The sequence below is a fragment of the Lytechinus variegatus genome, chromosome 1 (assembly GCF_018143015.1).
Source record: "Lytechinus variegatus isolate NC3 chromosome 1, Lvar_3.0, whole genome shotgun sequence".
NCBI lineage: Eukaryota > Metazoa > Echinodermata > Echinoidea > Temnopleuroida > Toxopneustidae > Lytechinus > Lytechinus variegatus.
This window is the reverse complement of record NC_054740.1, coordinates 89,318,541-89,340,579: the sequence shown is the minus strand read 5'-3', so window position 1 is coordinate 89,340,579 and position 22,039 is coordinate 89,318,541. Positions and strand designations below refer to the sequence as shown.

Sequence of the window (22,039 nt, the reverse complement as noted above, 5' to 3'; positions counted from 1 at the left end):
CCACTCAACCACCTGAAACAACAACAGGACCTCCGGGAACTACATCTCAACCACCTGAAACAACAACAGGACCTCCAGGAACTACCACCACACCTCCAGAAACAACAACAGGACCTCCAGGAACTACCACTCAACCCCCTGAAACAACAACATTGCCCCCAGGAACTACTACCAAACCTCCTGAAACAACAACAGGACCACCAGGAACTACAACTCAACCCCCTGAATCAACCACAGGACCACCAGGAACTACCACTAATCTACCTGAAACAACATCACTTGAAACTACCATTCAAGTGACTCAATCCTCTGCAGCAACAACAGGTTTGAATATGCATGTATGAATTATCCAACTGCTAAAATATTGGAGATAAGACACAAAAACTGGGCATTTTACTTACTTCTTGTAGTCATGAAATTAAAGCTTATCTTACGAAACACTTTATATGGTGGCGAAGCGGTGGTATAGTGATGTGCAAAGGGAATATTTCTAGGAATTCATGAAGAGAATACACATCACACTAATTAAATAGTGAAGTGTGAGCCAAATTTTTTTATTCACACCTGAAAACAAACATACACATTTACAAAAATAATTAGAAGATACTTCTGTCAGTAAATACGCCAACCAAAATGCACAACTTCAAACTCTATTGTGTCCCTACCCTTATTTTGCCTGCTTGCTTGCTTGCTTGCAACTTTTTCATAAACTGTAAACTTCGTATTTTCTACTCTCTTATACACCCCTGCATTGAATGAAAGTATATTTTTTCAATATACTCTAGCTTCCTTGCACTATGCAACATTGCAAAGCTATACAGTGCATATAAAAAAAATGGGACAGTTTTGAAAAGTCTATACAAAATTTCATATCTATATTTTCATGTTGATAGATGCTCTGCGATCCTTTCTTTGAAATGCCATTTAAAAAAAATCAATTTTGTTCATGTTTGAGCGAACACGGAACGTTTTTGTCGGGGGTTAAAAAAGAGGCTTGCGCCAAAATGGCAGAAATGACAAATTTGATGATTAGACTTTTGGCTAATCAGCAGACTTTCTCTTTTCATTATCTTTGCCATAATTTTCGAATAATGCTCTCAAATTTCATTTATAAATTTATGTATTTACCTGAATTATTTTGTTTTTTCAAACTTCTTTTACCTTTGTATTTTCCTTCATAAGTAAGAAAAGAAGACTTTTTGTCAATCCAAGTGAGAAGAATTGCATTATTAATTGGGAGAATTTTTTATCATTCAAATCCTTTTATTATGTGAAACAAATTATGGTATAGTACCTATAAAAGACATGAATCATATTTTCAAGGGGTTATTGAATGCTTCACCAAGTTTAATTATGTTCTTGACAGGACAACAGGAAAGGATTCATGTCTTTCAATTGCAATGGTGTATTGAGTCAATTTTGAAGGTGCAAGATTTGGCAAATCGGGTAAAATGTATCAAAAAGTTGTGAAGCGAGCAAGCAAAAATTTCCACTTTTTCATTGAAATATCAAATTTTGTGATCTTGACACAATATTCAGAAAGTGATGTCATTCTGGGTCATATTTCACTTACTATGTTTTTGGTTATTTTTCTTTCCACCTTTTTTTTTGGTCATGATTTTTTTTTAATTGGGCGGTGGAGCACCTCGAGCCCCCAGCCATCAGTATGCCACTGTTCAAAGGCACCATAACCTTTGTAGCACACAATGAAAGGATTTGAAGAAAAAAACACACTCTCCCCAACTTCGGTTTAAAAAAAAAATTCTTCCCTAAAGAAGGAATATTCAACCTAAAAGAGAACATATTAAAAAGGAACAACAGAAATATTCAAGCAAATAAGTAGATTTGGAAATGAATTTTGACCGCATAATTCAAAAATTAGGGCAAAGATAATGAAAGGGTTAAGAGGAAGTCTGCTGATTAGCAAGAAGTCCGACCATCATATATATCATTTGACGCCATTTTGGCGCAAGCCTCCTTTTTAACCCCAGACAAAGACATTCTGTGTTCGCTCAAGCATGAACAAAACTGATTTTTAAAATAACATTTGAAGGATAAGACCCAAGAGCACCTATTGACACCAAAATATAGAGATCATAATTTGAAACAAAAATTTTATAGACTTCAAATCTGTCCCTTTTTTGATATGCACTGTATAGGTCTTTAAAGGGGAAATTCCTTAAGTATGGTTTAAGCATTTTTTTTTTGTCTAAATGATCAAATTATTAGAAAACCTTACTAATAATAATACATTGCATTTCTTCCACACACCCTGAAACCAGAAAATGTTACAACATTCACGACTGTCGCTACAACTTCATTGGTTACCACTCTACCACCCACTGAATGCGCCCCACGTGTAATGAGTTCTCCAGCGAATATTTCCTACAATGGCTGTATACCTATACAACCAATTTATTTGGAAGAGTGTGCTGGAACATGTGACTCTAGTTACTCCATGGAGGTATGATTTTAACCACAATTCTAATTCTTTACTCAAATTGTACTTGATGATACATGATTTTGAATCACAATTGTCCATGGTTTATTTGTTTATATCTAATCCTTTGCATGGGGAGAGCTATTCAACATTTAAATCATTTAACTCCTACAGGACTTGGAGTACATGATGGCCAAATTAGAGATTGAACATACAAGCATTTGAAGTCACTCAAGAAGTGAGTGAGATTTGGCATTCACATGTAAAAAATCTATTAGTTCAAGGTCGGTTTCTGGATCTCCTGTCAACAGAAGACAATTGTGTCATCTGGAAAAGTATTATGTATAACTTACCTGTACGAGTGCTAAAGTTTCTCATAAATTCTGTTACTGACACAACCAACACTAGAGCTAATTTGGTTAGATGGGGTAAATCTGTTACAAACAGATGTAAACATTGTAAAGGTCTTGAAACATTAAATCACGTCTTGAATAGCTGCCCTACTTTTCTCTCACAAGGTCGCTATACATGGCGTCATAACAATATATTGAAATACTTTGTACGTCTGGCAACAGAAAACACAATTGATAAACCCGAACTGCAAATATTTCACGACATCCCAAACATGAATGGTTATTCTCCGGCCTCGACCATCCCCGTGTCATGCACCCAAACGAATTTAAGACCAGATCTTTGTATCTTAAATGAACGTAGCAAAAGATTATTAATCTTAGAACTAACAGTTCCTTTTGAACTTGCAATTGACAGAGCGCACCAATACAAAACTGAAAAGTACACTGCCTTGATTACCGACATCGAGAATAATGGCTACCGAGTAGATTTCCTAGCCATTGAAATTGGTTCAAGGGGATTTCTTTCCAAAGAAAACACCCAACGAATCAAATCTTTCTTCTATTTTCTTGAGACCAGACGTACAAAATTTTCTTTGATTAGAGATAATATGAGTAAAATGGCGCTTGTTTCATCTTTTTCAATATATTGTGCAAAGGATGAATCCATCTGGGGCGATTACAATCTGTTGGAGCAATAACTCATACTGTTCACTATTTCCGTTTTCTCCTCTCCTCTCTCTCTCTCTCTTCTTTTCTTTTCTTTATATACCCCCTCTTTTCTCTCCTCATTCAATCTCTTCCTATTTCTATTTCCTTCTTTCTTTTTCTATTGCTTCCCAATAATGTACGTGTTTTAGATATTATACTGACATCGATAACATTCACTACCCATAATCTATATTTCAATGTTAGGCCTATTAGTATTATCATAATATGTTTTTATTATTTAGGATACTTGCTTACGCTTTGAAGATTGGCCCCAACCTAATATTTGTAAACTTAGTGTATGAATGAATAACTCCTTTTCTTTCTTTTTTTTTCTCTCTAATATTTACCCCAACGTAGTCTGTTATTATTTCACATTTCATTTTTATTTAATATGCTGTATGTCTATGTTATGTACTTGTTTTTGAAATTGTACATTGTTTTACACTATATTGCCCTGCATCGACAGTTATGTGTCATGACCTGGGCCTATCTTAATTTTATTATGTTTTGTATTGACTTTGTAAATCAAATTTAACAAAATACACTCATTTCATGATCAATGGCAGTTAAGATTTATTAAGAGGTGTTTCTTAATTTGTCAATGGAGCAGCAAATGCAAATTTTGTTGCATCCCAAATTACCATATCCTTGTTTCGTTTTCCTTAATTATTGCAAATCAACTTCAGCTTGGATGGACTTTATTTCTTAATTAAGGCAAAGTCCATTCTCATGAATTGAGATAAAACAAGCTTAATACTGAAAAATTAAAAAGGATCTTAATGTGAAATGGTATTTGTTATGTCAACATTAATCTTTCTGCCATTCAATGAGCGGTATGCAAGTGATAGAGTCGATGGTGTCAAATACTCCCCCCCCCCAGATGAGTATCTGGACCTTTCTGTCATAGCCACATCATGATCATTTCTTTCAGTTATCTTGTTTATTTTCTTCCATAATTGTTGGCTTCTCAACATAACAGGATAAAGTCAGACCAACGAACGTTGAGGGAAGCAACAATGCAAAGTGTTGATGCCCTCTGTGAATGTTGATCAGGATCACTTGTAGGGCATGTTACAACCGATAATGTCGCACCAACGCATAATGTCGCAGATTGCGACATTATGCCAAGAGCGTCCGACGCATAATGTTGTTTTTCTAACGCATAATGTCACATGTTGCATCGTATAATGTCGCAGCAAATTTTTAACGCATAATGTCACATGCCGCAACGCATAATGTCACAGCGGTATTTTCTTCAGGACTTGAGCTACAGATAGATGTAAAATACGTTTTTACTAAGTATTTTGAGACACGAGAAAGAGAATGAAATGATTTAGAAATCAGGATTACTCTTTGTATGGATATTTATCGGTTTATTGCCATTTCGTCTACTACCTTTTTCCCCACTATAGCATGGTCTGATATCATTTCGTTTACCATTAGTTAGTCAACTATCAACATAGTCCAATAACTATTTCGTCTCACAATTAGTCCAGGATAGAAGAGGCATAACCTTGTTTTTTTATATATACAATATTTTTTGATTGTTTCTTGTCAATTCGAGGGTGCTGATTACGAATCTGAATGATGCCACTCGTGTAACCTTGATTTTTCCGCAATTGGCAAAATCCAATATGGCCGCCAAAATATGCAAATTACCCATGAAAATCATTAAATTGTCCTCACATTGGCTGTGAAATGCATGGAATTGTGTGGCAGGAGTGAAATACAATCTTAAAAAACATTTTTTTATAAAATATTTATTTTCCTGATATTCAAAATGGCCGCCATAGGCCATTGTATACACTATCATGTACAATATGAATAGGGAAAGCTAATTTTGATTGATTGATTTTATTTGTCAGGTAACTATGAACAAGTACATGAAAATATGAACAGTAGTGTATACCTTGACAGGATTGCCCATGAAAGCCGAGATGGCTTATTTCCAATGGGGTCCTTAAAAAAACCTGAATTTTTCACAAAAATGAGCACTAAACTGCAAAAAATCGCGATGTATGAACAAAGTAATATATGCAAATCACCATTACTAACGAGATATATAATTTTGATGTCATATATGGGAAAATTGCAGTATTTTGATATATAAAATAGCCGCCACTGGCCCAAACAGTATTGCGTACAATTGCAATGGGGGCCAAAAAATTCTCAAGAGTGATCACTAAAATGCTTATTATGAAGATTAAACAATTGGAATACTGACTATAAACATAATTATTAACGAAATATATTAACAATATGCTATGTATGTGGTAAATGTTGTATTCTGATATTCAAAATGGCTGCCAAATGCCCTAAAAGTATTATACACAATGAGAAATGGGAGAAAAGAAATCACAAGATTGAGCGCTAAAATGCATATATATGTGATAAATTAATTGGATACTGTCTAAAACGTTTTTTCTAACGAAATATATCATTCAGGTTTCAATTTTGTGTTAAATACTGTATTTCGACTTTCAAAATGGCCGCCATCGACATTTACCGTATTATGTACAATGCAAAGTGGGAAACCAATATTCACAAGAGTGAGCACCATAAATGCACGTAATAGTGATCTATGAGTAAAATATTGTCTGAAAGCATAATTTCTATTAAGATATATCATTTATTCTGCCAGTTAGGTGATAAATACAGTTATTTTAAAGTCAATATGGCCGCTACAGTCCCTTACGGTATTATACACAATATGGGAACAAATCATTTGAAACAGAATTTGGCTTTGCTTGGTCAAATGGTGATGTATGAATGGATATTGTCTGAAAACATGATTTATAACAAAATATATAATATTTTATGTTATTTAGGTGATAAATACTGTATTTCAACATTCAAAATGGCTGTCATATGCCCTTTCTGTGAACATCATTTGTCTCCACCCAAATTGTATATATACTATAAGTGCGTATGGTGGCCATTTTCAATTTAAAAATGCAACATTTATCACCCTAATTACACAACATTATGATATATCTAGTTAGAAACCATTGTTTTAGACAATAATTCACCTTTACATCACAATTCACAATTATATGCAATATTTAGAGTCAAGCAAAGCCAAATTCTGTCAAAATTATATGTCCCATGTTACAATGTATACAATACTTTTAGGACCTATGGCAGCCATTTTTTATTTCAAAGTACAGCATTTATTACCTCCACCATGTCCACGACCAATATGTGATGTATTCAGTTAGAAATAATGTTTAAGACAATATCTTTACCCGTACATCACAGTTATATGCATTTTATGATTCTCACTCTTGTGAAAATTTAGTTTCCCTGTTCGCATGTTACATAATTCATTTAGGGCTTGTAGAGGTTATTTTGAATGTCAAAATACAGTATTTATCACCTATATGGAAGAAGAAATGCGATAATTAAAAAAAAATGTTTTCAAATAACGTTTTACTTGTACAAAAGGATTATATGGATGTCATAGTCAAGCAAATCCAAATTCTTACAAAATTATATGTCCCAATTCACATTGTAGATAATACTGTTAGGGCCTATAGGGGCCATTTTGAATTTCATAATACAGTATTCATCTCATGCATGACAAAAGAAATGATATGTCTTGCTATAAAACATGTTGTCAGACAATATTTTATTCATAGATCACAATTACATGCATTTTATGTTTCTTACTCGTGTGAAAATTAGTTTCTCTATTCCCATTGTACATGATTAATATGGGGGCTATGGCTGCCATTTTGAATTTCAAAATACAGCATTTACCACATAAATGGCATGTTTACAATTATGTTTTTAGTCTGTATTCCACTCGTTTATCTTAATAATCTGCATTTTAATGCTCGATCATGTAATTTTTTTGGCCCTGGCCATTGCCATTGTACATCAATACTCTTTGGTCCAGTGGTGGCTATTTTAGATATCAAAATACAGCAATGTTCCAATATTTGACATAATAAATATTATATCTCATTAGTAATGGTGATTTGCATATATTACTTCGTTCATACATCGCGATTTTTGCAGTTTAGTGCTCAGTTTTGTGAAAACTAGTTTTCCTTATTCATATTGTACATGATAGTGTATACAATGGCCTATGGCGGCCATTTTGAATATCAGGAAAATAAATATTTTGTCAAAATTTATTTTTTAAGATTGTATTTCACTCCTGCCACACAATTTCATGCATTTCACAGCCAATGTGAGGACAATTAAATGATTTTCATGGGTAATTTGCATATTTTGGCGGCCATATTGGATTTTGCCAATTTGCGGAAAATGCTCAAGGTTACACGAGTGGCATCATTCAGATTCGTAATCAGCACCCTCGAATTGACAAGAAACCATAAAAATATTGTATATATAAAAAAACAAGGTTTGGTCAATTTTCTATGGGGCCTATCCTGGACTAAATCTCGTCCAATAGCCAGCTGGTCTAATAGTCGTTTTTATATTATCATTTAGTCTAATTGTATTTTTTCAATTGGTTCAATATCCACTTTTTCCAATATCATTACGTCTGTTACCTTTGGTCTAATAGCCAATTGGTCTAATAACCACTTGGTGTACTCTCATTTTCATCTATGTTCCATTTGGTCTCACTTCATCTGGTTCGCTATCACTTTGTCTAAACCCATTTCGGCTAACAATCATTTGGTATAGTTGCCATGGGTCCAATCACCAATAGGTCTAATCACCCGTTCTAGGACGATTACCCCCGGACAATCACCCTTCCTGACAACTACCCCTGACAATTTTACCCCCCGAGGACAATTACCCCCTAGGACAATTACCCCCTGGCAATTACCCCCTGAGGACAATTACCCCCGGACAATATTACCCCCTGGACAATTACCCCCCCCCCCCCCGGACAATCACCCCCGGAAAATTATCCCCGAGAACAATTTCCCCCAGACAATTACCCCCTGGACAATTACCCCCTGGACAATTACCCCCCCGACAATTACCCCCTGTACAACTACCCCCGAGGACAATTACTCCTGAGGAAAATTACCCCTCAGACATCTACCCCTGGACAACTACCCCCCTAGGACAATTACCCCCCGGACAACTACCCCCCCAGAAAATTAACCCCTGGACAATTACCCCTTATAGGAAAATTAACCCCCCCCCTGGACAATTACCCCCGGATAATTAGACCAGAGGACAATTACCACCAGGAACAATTACCCTGCCCCGGGGACAATAACCCCCTAGACAAAGGGAGTGCACAGAGTCATACAACAGTCGTACGTTTGACGTAAATAATTGAGGCATTCTCGAGTATCTTGGAATCAAACGAACGCAGTAAGAAAGCCGTAAAAAGTGAACTCCATCTACAAATCCTTACGAAACCCAGAATTCTATCATAATTTTTATGTCATGGTACGGTAGCACAAGATCATCAACACCTTGTAATTTTACTATTTAGGGTCTAAATGGTAAAATTACAAGGCGTTCTTGTGTATATTATCTTTGCATATTTTTTATTTGCTTAATGTATTAAGTTATAAACTATAAAGCCACATCTTAATCTGGAATGTGCACCTATTGTTTCTTAGCTTCTTGTTCGATGAATTGTTTTAAAATAACAGGTTTAGGTCCTACTTGTCAGTGGTAGTGTTGTAGTTGCGTTACCGACATTCAATATTTCTACATGTGAAGGTGTATTTCTAACGTTTTATCTATTTGCCTGATTTTTCCTGAAATTAAACCCCAAATAAAAAAAGAAAAAATCAGATCAGTTGGAATCAGAGAAATTAGGCATTTGTGATTATTAAATGTCTAATCGTGTCCTTTCATGATTGTTCAATTGTTCTATGAAAACTTAGTATGAGGGCCAGTTTACACATTTCTGATGTATATATGCGTAGCTATATAGCGCAAGCCCCCACCCCCATTTTTCATGATGCAGAAGGCATTGCTAAACAAAAAAAGGAAGAAAAAGGGCGGAAAAGGAAGAAAAAATAAAAAAGCAGAAAATGAGAGAGAGGAGAGATAAAAAAGGAGAAAGCAATATAAGAGAGAAAGTTATTAACATAAGATAAAGTAGAAAATATATTGAAAACCTGTGCCACCGACCAAGACGTACAATGGTTCACGCCCGGGGGGGGGGGGGGGCACTCAGTATATAATAATGTGCCGCGAAGGGGACCCCCATTTTTACACTCAAATTTCCGTTCCAAGGCATAACATCTTTGTCTTATTGAGAAAAAGAACAAGAAAGCCGCTCCAAAGCAAAGCATTTTCTTCTTATCGAGAAAAAAGAAGAAAGAAATCCCCTCCAAAGCTTGGCATATTTTTCGTGACGCCGTTCCAGTCGCATTGATCTGCTACAATGAGCTGCAATTTTGGTGAAATGCAGCCGCAGAGCGCTGTCCGACCATCGCACCCGGCGGCCGTGCTGCCGCGCTAGCTGTATCGTGCACGCATGCCCGTTCCATAGCTAGGATGCATAAGTACTCACACGCTGGCGATCCAGTCCAAGGACCCCTTTTTTGACTCGCCCGCGGCACACCCCTACCACTTTTTTGGTCGAGTGCCCCCCCCCCCCGGGTCACACTTGATTCTAACATCGATGCCGGAGAGAAGGTGGGGGGATTTTCCGGGGGTAACTGTCTGGGGAATCATTGTCCTCGGGGGGCAATATACTGGGGGGGGGGTAATTGTCCTCCGGGGGTAATTTTCCTCAGGGGGTAATTGTCAAGGGGTAGTTGTCCGGAAGGTGATTGTCTGGGGGGTAATTGTCCTAGAACCGGTGATTGGACCTATTGGTGATTGGACCCATGGCAACGATACCAAATGATTGTTAGCCGAAATGGGTTTAGACAAAGTGATCTCGAACCAAATGAAGTGAGACCAAATGGTACATAGACGAAATGAGAGTACACATTAGTGGTTATTAGACCAATTTGCTATTAGACCAAAAGGTAATAGACGTAATGCTAATGGACAAAGTGGATATTGGACCAATTGAAAAAAAAATACAATTAGACTAAATGATAATAAACAAAACGGCTATCAGACCAACTGGCTATTAGACGAGATTGTAATTACACGAAATGGTTATTGGCAGTGGCGTACCGTGGGTCACGGCATTGTGGGGGCACCAGCAAAAATTTCGGGTCACTTAGGGAGCGCGCGAAGCGCGCTCAGTTGTCAGGTAAACTGACCTAATAGAGATATTTTAAGGACACGCAGTGCCATCAAACGGATATGTATCTCACTGATTAAATAATGCGAGCGCGAAGCGCGAGCTGAAAATTTTTTATATTGAGGGCTAAAACTTGACATTATAAGCAAATTGTTTTGTAACCAAGATACTTTACTGTCTCGCTAAACAAACAATGCGAGCGCGAAGCGCGAGCTAAAATTTTTGTATGTACTGACCCTTAACAAGGAAATTTTAAGGATTATATTTTAGAATCCATTAAGAGTATAAATATCTCACCATAGTCATCTAATGCTATTGCCATCCTTTGCTGATTTTGTTAGAATTACATCTAAACACAGTCATGAAGCACCTTTTGTAGTCACGAAATCATGATTATCATACGCATCTTACTAATCAAATACTGCAAGCGCAAAAGCGCGAGCTGAAAATTTAGGAAATATAGACCTGAAGAGGGGCATTCTAAGAGACGTTTGTAGGAATACTCTAAGACCCTACGTTTTGACTAACCAAATGATGCGAGGCGCGAGCTGAAATTTTTGTATATATTGACCACAAACATGGATATTTTAAGGACTACGAATCCATTAAGTCACGAAGTTACATTAAGTCAGAGTATACATATCTCACCATAGTCATCTAATGCGACTGCCAAGCGCTTGCTGATTTTGTTAGAATTACATCTAAACACATGGAGCACTTTTTGAAGTCATTGTAATCATGATTATTATACGCATCTCACTAATGAAATACTGCGAGCGCGAAGCGCGAGCTGAAAATATAGGAAATTCAGACATGAAGAGGGGCATTCCAAGGCTTGTTTGTAGCAAGGAGCTTCCAAGCTCCTTGTTTGTAGGAATTCACTAAGACCCCACGTATTTCACTAACCGAATGATGCGAGCGCGAAGGGCGAGCTAAATTTTTTTTATATTCAGATCAGAAAAATTGACATTTTAAGGACTGATTTTAGGAGTTCATGAAGAGCAGAAATCTCACCAATCCACTAATGCGAACGTTAGCACGGACAGGAAATGTTTTATATTTAGACCTTGAAATAGGGCAATAACTTTCAGTAGTCATGAAAAAGAAGAATATATCACTACTTATAACAATAATAACTCTAATTGCGAGGAAATATATTATTTTGTTGTATATTGATTTGAAAACGGGAGGCTTTAGTACAGCAGGTATCTCGTTAAAAAAGTCTATGCGAGCGCCAGGAACAATGAAGACACAAATAAGCAAATAATGTTTCATAAAGTTGTGAAAAAATGCTTCTTATGTTATATAACATAATATAATATAACACTATGGCCCGAATTCACAAAGGTGGAATAAAGTTATACCCGGGGTATAACTCAGCCGTGGGTTAAATTTAGCACCCGGTGCTAAAGTTAGTCAATGGATTAGTTAGTCCACCGTTTGTGAATAGCGCGGTGGACTAACTTTATACCCGGGTGCTAGCTAATCCCCGACTGAATTTAACCCCGGTATAACTTTAGTCCACCTTTGTGAATTCGGGCCTATGATCAACAACAATTTCTTCTTTCCCCCACTACGTCTCTCTTCCTTTTCCCCTCTTTCTCCTTTTCCCGTTTTTTTTTGGCCCCTCATGCCCCCCCCCCGTAGTTACGCCACTTGGACTAAATGTTGATAGTTGACTAACTAATGGTAGACGAAATGATATCAGACCATGCGATAGTGGGGAAAAAGGCAGACGAAATGGCAATAAACCGATAAACATCTATACAAAGAGTAATCCTGATTTCCAAATAATTTCATTCTCTTTCTCGTGTCTCAAAATACTAAGTGAAAGCATATTTTATGTCTTATCTGTAGCTCGAGTCCTGAAGAAAATACCGCTGTGACATTATGCGTTGCGACATGTGACATTATGCGTTGACAATTTGCTGCGACATTATGCGTTGCGACATGTGACATTATGCGTTAGAAAAACTACCACATTATGCGTTGACTGCGACATTATGCGTCAGACGCTCTTGGCATAACGTCGCAATCTCCGACATTATGCGTTGGTGCGACATTATCGGTTGTGAGTAATTCAATCCGCCATTTATTCATGTGTTAAATCATATCTTATCAAACAAATTATAAAATATCAACCCCTCTATATATTTCACTTGAATTCACTGATATTAATCACAATGAATAGTAAAACAAAATCAGACTCGTTAATCTGGTTCTTGTCCAGCTTAAACAAAAGTTAAAGATAAATTCCAGTTTTGGTAACGATCTCAAAATGACTTTTTACAGAATCTAATATAATGACCACCCAAGTGTCTGTTTGTATGAATAAAAAATATGTGCCAAAGGATTCTGGAAGAAATTGTGTAATTGCTGAGAAATAAGCAAAATAAGCGCGGATTCGGTCACTTCCGTCGGGTCTTTATTCGAGCAATAATAATACACTGTCCCACGTACGTGTGCCTATCCGTGTTGGTTATCTTCAGTGTGAACGTTTTTCAGCGTATATTTCAAGATTTCACAAAGTTCAGTTTATGTAACTGTACCAGATCTAGATCCTCGATGATATACTGACAATTAAGCCTGGTTTTACAGACTTTCTCATGAAATCAGTGTTTACTGCAACTACTGGAATTTCTCTTTAAGTGGCCTGAAATAAACCACAATTTCAGTCAGTTCACTGTAAGAAAAGCTGGAAATGCATTGCGGATAATAATCATTAAAACAAAACACAAAAGTGCAGTCTAGCATCTCCAAAAGCCCTAATTATGAGTATGAGCTTAGCATTTTTCTATCATTTATATTTTGATATACAAATATTTTGTCAATTTTTAATGAATTATCAATAAAATCACTTTGTGTAATGTTTACTTACGCCTATCCAGAATTCATTACACGCGTATTGAATGACTCCTAAGTTGATCATTTGGTTTAGATATCATTTCCGAACACTGCGTGAAGTTTTCTCATTAGCCTATGCTTAAAAGTATGAGCAATCCACTCATGTACTTGTGAACTGCTGGATCGTGGACTGTACGTGCGTCACTATCCTGGGCATGTGCCTACTATTTTGCGCCAGAAAATGTGTATTTCGACGGCACTCAATTGCACGTACTGGCAAAGCTATGATGTTGATATGTTTTGCAGAGTTTACGAATATTGAACAAATTTATAGTGCATGCCCAAATTTTCAACATGTTGACAATTTTTGCATGCATTCACTCACTGCCATGCCCCTTCCGCGGGCATGCATGATCCCTTCCGCGGGCATGCATGATCCCTTCCGCGGGCATGCATGATCCCTGTATATTGTCACACATATATAAGTGTGTGCCCGTGCGCAAACTATGTGGGAATCATAGAGTTAAATACGTAGGGGAAGGCGGGGTAAGTTGAGCATAGGGGCAAGTTGAGCCACCAGCCCCAGGCCAATAATGAATGAGTCAGACATTGTGGTGGTGTCATGTATTGATGACCCATAGCATAATCCCTAACCCCACCACATTGTTTTCAACTTTGAAACAAAAAGTAGTTTTTTAGAGGGAAAAACATGAATTTCAGCCAAAAAAGTAAAAAAGAGTGTGAAATAGATAAGTGCTTTAAAAACACACACGTCTTTAAATATAATAAAGACATGATAACAACATTATTAGTCCAGGTATGGATCTTTATTATTGTCATAATATTTTATATGATGGATGCATAATAAATGTGTGGATACAAAATTATCGCACTAAGTACGGACTGGGGTAAGTTGAGCCAAACAGCATGGGGCAAGTTGAGCCATGGTAATTCCTATGGTAATGTATCTTAAAAATTAAACAAACCATAAAAATCAATTGAAATGCTGGCTGAAAGGAGCAAATTTAAATGACTGCTCTTTTTCTTTTAAAGGATGTAAGTATTTATAGAGAATTAGCAAGTGAAAAGACTTTAAAAAAAAAATTACATGCTGGTTCTCCCCTCATACATTTTGTACATAGTTTTTGTGGCTCAACTTACCCCAGAAGGTGGCTCAAACTTACCCCATATATGGGGCAAGTTGAGCCATTTGACATCGTTTTTTTCAAAGGTCACGATGACTTTCAGTGTGGGGATAGAAAGTTATATATAGGTGGAAAATATTTCAGAAGAATTAAATTTCAAGGCAAGGTACTTATTTCAACAAGATTATTAATCATTTAAATTCTAACATGCAAAAAGCAAAAACTGTCACAACTTACCCCGCCTTCCCCTACTGTTTAGGTTTATATAACTCTATGGTGGGAATGTCTATTTGTGGGAACCACAATGCGTGCAAGTGTCCACAGCGCTCAACAAACTTGCTCTTCCCTAGGTGCCACGCGCGTAAAACATTCCCCTAGACTTGTGTGTGAAGATGGCACTTTTAAAAACTCATAAAAATAAGCGAGAAATTAGAGGGTCAAATGTTTACTACTATATCTGACCAGAAAAGGTTATTGTAGCCAACTAATTTAAAAATAAATCGCCATTCATGAAGATAACTATAACGGGATCAAATTCATCAACTGAAACAGTAAAGTAGCCCTTAATTCTCCTGCTAGTAAAAATAGTTTCACAAAGTCATAGATATATCTTTCCAATTTGGGCAAAGGAAGTTCAGTAGTTACCATTTCTAGAATCAGTGTTAGGTTTTCAATCATATTTACGGGCGAATATATCATAAATTTCAACATGCTTTCAATAAGTCATAAGTAGTGTAATATTTTACTATGATACCTAAATTTTATGAAAATTATGAGTTTTAACCAAAAGTGAAGACAGATATAGTTTTTTTGGGGGAGAACAGTGGAATTTTAAATTTTCAATATTTTGCTCATTGAATAGTCAAGTACAAATTCCGCCTGAAACAATTATTTGCAAAGCAAGAGAAGATTGAAAATATTGCAGGTCAATAGAATAATATATCATTGATGGTTCCAAATAATATCTACAACATTTTCATGATCCATAATAGGGGCAGCCCTGATTTTCCGAACCTATTTTTGGCAATGTCCCGTACGACACATGACAATGCAAAAGTTCTTCCTACAATTTTATTTTTGATGATGCAATTTCATAACATAAGTTTCTCTTTGTTTGACCCATGGGTGATCGATTTATCTCATAAGGATCTAATTACTGCCCTTCATTTTTCAATGATTGTCCTATTAAAAATGTCCCGTACGTCACACGCTGTATCGTACGGGACTATCCCGTACGACACGCAATATAATAATGCATTTAATTGCAGGATTTGGATTCAGAAACCATAAATAGTAGGCATATTTAAATTCATTTAATTGATTTAACATAAAGTGAACTGAAAAAGTACATTGTTTATCTCAATAAAACATGAAATAGGTGATTCTAAACATTTTAATTGATTTCATGTAGGCTTATTATTTTGTGAATCCCTTCAGCTAAACTGGTGATTTTCACTGATCAGAGCAGGTTAATTTCTTTTCATTGAGCATGAAAAGAAAACTTTTATTATTATTTCAACCTAGCCTGGAAGATTACTTCCTCTTGCATGCCAATGTGGAATTATTATAAGATGTAAAAAAAATACATATCAATCATCATGATCATCTATTTGGACTTCCCTTGATGATCACTATTTTTTATATACAGTATTGAAACTCCTTACTTTTTTCAAGTTGTAAAAAAATCTGGAAAATAAGACAAACCATATGGTTTCATGAAATGCAGATGGGTTTGAAAAAGTAGAACCACATTTCTTTAAAAAAAAATTGTGACCAAAAAAGCAAAAAAAGTGACAGTTGTGACATATATCATATAGATATACATTTTATATAAAAAATCATAACATTTTAGCCCCATAATTTACACAAAGTTTCATTTATTCATTGTTTAAATAGTGTTTGGAAATCATCAATTAATTCCCTAAAATATAACTTCACACAAAACCTGAAGTTTTTCAGCTCGTAAAAATGCTGTGAACACTTGTACATTTCCCATCATGAAAAAAATTATAACATATTGTTCCCAGTTGTATATATTGAGGTTACTGAATTGTATTGTCCTGAATGACTACTTATTAAAAGATTTTTCATAAATTAGCAAGAATTTAGGGGAAATGCTCCTTCTGATTGATAAAAAGTTCATGTTTATTTATTCAGGCTGCCCAGTACAACACGCAAGTGCCTGTACAACACACAAGTGTCCCGTACGACACACAAGTGTCCCGTACGACACAGAAGTGTCCTGTACGACACACAATTGTCCCCTACGACACATTATTTTGTTTATGATATATTGACAGAAATATTCACCTAATAGCGGTTTCTAACCTAATGAATGTCTTAGTTTGATATGATTATCATTATCATCGGCCAAATAATGTGATTGAAGAAGTCAAAGTGACATAAAGTAAGAAAGTTTGGCTTAATCAATTTAGAGATGTCCCGTACGACACATTTTGAATGTCCCGTACGCCACAATGTTCTCGAAAATTATAATTTGCTTTATTCATTCATGAATGTTTATTTTGCTTTCTTTTATAAATGTGTTTGTTCTTGGGTAATTGAGTGTCAATTTGAATTCAGTTTCTATGAAATTTATCTGCCCAACTCACAGACTTTTGAGTACAAACTTGAGGTTTCTAAAAAACCCACTTTTACTGCGTCCGTACGACACATTGCTATTTTTAATCTGTATTATACAAGATGTGAATTCAAGTCATGTTAAGTCTTGGTTTTTCTTACACTCTGGTAGTAGTTGATGACCACCTATAGTTACTGGAATATTTTTTGTTTTTTCTTGTCAAAAACTGTCAAATGTTCTCTAAATGTCCCGTACGTATGGAATCACCCTTATACACTTTTGTCAATCAGCAATATCAAATTGAAAAAAAATAATGGGTCGGGTCGAATGAATATCTTTTGCCTTCTCATAGTAATTAGGCTCCTGGCACCCCTAACAATTGTACAATAGCTCCAATTGGTCTAGGGAGTGATTTTTAGAAAAACACTGGGATCCTTACTCTGACAAATTCTGTTTTATCTGACAGTTACTATGGCAATAGTCAGACAGTTGTGCCTCTCAGCCAATCAAAAATCATAAGGTTATCAGACAAAGAAAATGATGATGAAATTTTTTCCTTGATGCTGTTATGTTGATGTGGCTTAGATCAACATATCTTGATTTTCCTTGAATGATGTAAAACACAATTTGACTCCTTATACATGTATATGAAATATTCAATTTGACACCTAAAGTGTTATTCAATGGACAGTGTCTCTTTTTATGTCAAATGAATTCAATTTAAGAAAAAAACAATAGTGAATCAATAAGATTTGTTAATCGATTGACTCCCTCATTTCTGTACTGTACATGCTTTACCATTTATCACCATTTCATGAAACTTAGCAGAACTTAAAAATAGCATAACTTTGTGATCTTACATCCAGTTTTGATTGATTTTGGGAGACAGTGCTATGCCTCGAGTCTCGATCTTTCTCTATCCCTCCCCCATCTCACTAACTCTTCATTAAAATTGACTTAATGTATAAATGGATTTTTTTTACTTTTTTCTGAACTCTCTGGCCCGTATTCTGATAGCAGGTTTAACTTAAACTGAGGTTTAAAGTTGTGTTTTAAGTATGGATAGCCAATCGTTACATAAATCACTAACAGAGATATCATACTTGCAGCTCATTTGGCTCTCAAATAATTGTCTGGGAAGTATAAATAAATGATTGTCTTCACCGTCGATGAATCAGGAAAGAGCACAGTAAACATAAGAAACATACAACTTAATAAAACTTTTGATACTTTTGGCTTTCCATATTTAACTTTAAACCTGGGTTTAAGTTAAACCTGCTATCAGAATACAGGCTTCTGTGTCTAAAGATAAATGCCTTGAATAGAGGTATTGTTTAACTTTGTAAGCAGCCGATTTAAAAAATTCTCAAACCAAGATGAAACATGTGTACAAGTGCATGTATTAGAACTAATAAACCCTGAAAACAACCATTATTGAGAATGAAAAGCTAAAACTACAAGGCAACCCCTGATTTTGTAAAAAGGCGTCTTATAGACACCTAAATAGTACACATAAGTGTATGGGATGAAATTAAGATTGGGTTTCCGGTCACTTATATTTCAATTTTTGAAGCACTAAATAATTATTTTCCAACGCAATTTTTTCTGGGCTTCATTTTTGTAACATATCACAGACACAGGTGACAAGTGTGGCCTTCTAGCTCATATATAGTCAAACCAATGTTAACCAATCACTTTGAATAGAAAAAATATTACATTGATGATATTAGTAATTGTTATATCATTTCTACCCTATGACAGATTGTGGATGGTCAGCTCAAACCACAATCCTATTGCACCTGTTGTCAACCTAACTCTGTTACTGAACAGTCCTATGAGGCATCATGTCCTGATGGGTCTATTATGACCATTTCTGTTCCTGTTATCACAAGCTGTACCTGTAATCCAATGGACTGTCCCACTAAAATCAACTTTGCATTGTTTTCACCAAATTGATTTTTGTTTTACTGTTGACCACTTTTTCTCTCTTATGGTGATTGGGGCTCCATGATCTCAAAAGAATGGAATTATTGTTTATTCACAGTATTGCATTTTCAACCGCAAGTGTCAGTGATGCTCAATGATTAGCAAATAAGTCTTATGATCCAAAGCTCTGGCAGAATTACGTTGATTTTGTTCTTGTTAAATAAGATTTTTTTTCCGAGATTGTTTACTGTTATCCAATATGAAACCTCTTCACATTACCCATGATGCTTCTAGCTGTCGATCTCTCTTGAAAATCCTACATAATCTTTGTTGAATGCATTGTGTATATTGTTCCAACCTTGAATACCTTCATGATGGTATAGATAGATCTGTAACAAGCTGCTCATGGAAAGAATTCCCAAACTTATTGAAGTATTCTTGAATTATTGATAAACCAGCTTAGAATGATGCAAACCCCATGGAATGAAACTAAAATGTAACTCTTTTCATTGTTCTGAGCTTTGAATTTAAGATTATTTGTTACATCCGATTGATTACGGATTGATACGTGATAAATATGTTGCTTATAATCATACCAACATTAACAAGCTTACTATGAGAGAGATAATAGCAATTTCATCAATGGCGTAAATCCAAGAAGTGAAGCTATTGTTCAGGGGTGGGTGAACTATAATTCCATCCCCTCACTTGAATAGTATGACGTCATGGAATTACGCTAATGAATGATATTGATAATGATGATGATAAGTAATAATACTTGATCATTTTTTTTCCTTTAAAAATAGTTTACTGCATATTGTACCTTTCATTGTACCTAATGTACTAGCATACCATACTTTACTAATGGATCTGTAAATCATTATAAGGAATAAAATCATCTCCAAATGCATTTAGAGTCAAAGGCAGTTCTGATCAGAATTCAGCAATCTTCTGTGTGATCTATTCATTATGCGTTGTAGTTTGTTTGCTCGACCCTATATTAAATAATTTTACAATTTAATCCGTAGACTAATTTAAATGAAAAGAGGAAAGCAATTGAATGGTCACTGAAATGGGATAAGAACAATTGCAAGTACCACATTTTAAAACTTTACATTTCCCCAAAGTTTGTTAACAAACTGTGTCCAGTTGATGTTCTAAATCAAAATTTATGTTTACTTTTGTCATATGACATTATAAATATTAAACTTTCTTCTTAGAAACAAAAAAAAATGGTAATATGGTTTGCATACTTATGAAATGTGTAAATTCATTGTTATTAAAGAAATGATAGCCTTCAAATGAGAGATGATGCAGAAATGAGGAACATTGAAAAAAAAATCTCTGTACCTTTAATGATTATGATGGGTTAAACAAAATTCATGGGCCCCATAACACAAAGGTTGGTGATTGGTCACTAATTTGAAATTGGCCTATCAAGATCTTTGTTGCATGCGCATTTTGCTTAGTAGACTGACGAGGAACCAATCAGAATAGTTCTTTCAAATTAGCAATTAATAACTCTTGTGTTGAGTCAGAACCCAAATCCAATATTTAACCATTTACTATGAAAACTGTTTCCGGTATTGCAGTGTTGCTTTTACAATGTTCATTCAACCATATAGCCAATCACTTGATATCAGTCTCGGATAAAAATGTTGACCATACTATTTCAAAATGAAATGGTAGGTTTTTCACTTCATGTGACACCTATTTCTTAAAATTGAAATAGAACATCACAAATTCATAATCTTTATGTGTATTGAAAGATATCACTTTCCATCTGAAGGAAAAATTATACTGTGAAGCCTTCAATATGATAGTGTGTTCTTGGGATGTCTGTCTGTACAAAGTTTAAAAGATGCTAAATCCGCTATTGATGAAGATTGATTTATTAAACGTTCCATACAAGACGCTCATGAAAGCTCATCTCATCAAATTATTTTTTCTGAGTCATCGACATGAGAATATAGGGCTGCCAACTTTTGAGAAGAGTTTGGAGTGAGACATTGTGCGAGCGCGGAGCGCCCGAGGGGGATGGTGTGGAAGGGGGGGGGGTGTCCCACCTTCCACGGTAGAGAGCTTTTACAATTATTTCGCAATTATTTTTATTCATTTTTTTTATGCCCCAGCTGAATGGAAGCGCCTTTATTAATTCCAAGTCATTGGCATTCAACCATTGCTGTTGGAAGTATAAATATTACCATAAGTTCCGATTTATGATACATTTTAATCGAAGAATGGATTACTGTGGGTTTCAGATATTTTAGGGGAAAATGTTACACTGTAAAATAATACCTTCATTGCTATCTGATCACTCGGCAACATAAATTTTACCCAAGTGGTCAAACTCGCAATGAGTCTGGGTAATGCAAATTTAATAACTGTTTAGGACGAAGGACGAGGTATATGAAAAGGAAAACAATAATTAATTTGAAACGGAGGTCATCCAAATGAGTAACAGATATGGGACTATAAAAATGGAAAATTAGAAGTATCAAATGAAAGTAGTCGCTAGACAGACAAGAAATTGTAAAATTAGAACTTCATATAACGGAGGTTTAGTAATATGAATAAAGATTTGACTCTGCAAGCAAATGAAGTGATCTAAAAACAATTTATACCTTTCTTTTGATGAAGGTATATAACAATCAGATCCTATATTTGAATAAATGATCGATCCTATTGGAAATGTGTCTATACTCATATAAGTGAATGACAATTGAAATCAATAGAAAAATGTGGACACTGAATAAAGTCAGAAAAGTTCATACATCCTCAGAGACAGGACTAAGCAATGATTTTAGTTTTCTCGCCAATAATGACACTGTCGTTGGGAAAATATTGGGAAAGTTTAAGAAGAGAGAAAAAAGGGATAAAAAAAAGTGAACAGAA

General features: G+C 35.4%; 1 protein-coding gene across 1 annotated transcript; it reads left to right on the top strand.

Annotated features, from left to right (window-relative positions):
- Positions 1–124: 124 nt before the first annotated feature.
- On the top strand, positions 125–20,603 carry LOC121427752 (submaxillary mucin-like protein). Its single transcript, XM_041624303.1, has 3 exons — positions 125–324; positions 2,283–2,464; positions 18,980–20,603. The coding sequence occupies exons 2-3, from the start codon at positions 2,363–2,365 to the stop codon at positions 19,172–19,174; spliced, it is 297 nt and encodes a 98-aa protein (XP_041480237.1). The 5' UTR covers positions 125–324; positions 2,283–2,362; the 3' UTR covers positions 19,175–20,603.
- The last annotated feature ends 1,436 nt before the right edge of the window (positions 20,604–22,039 follow it).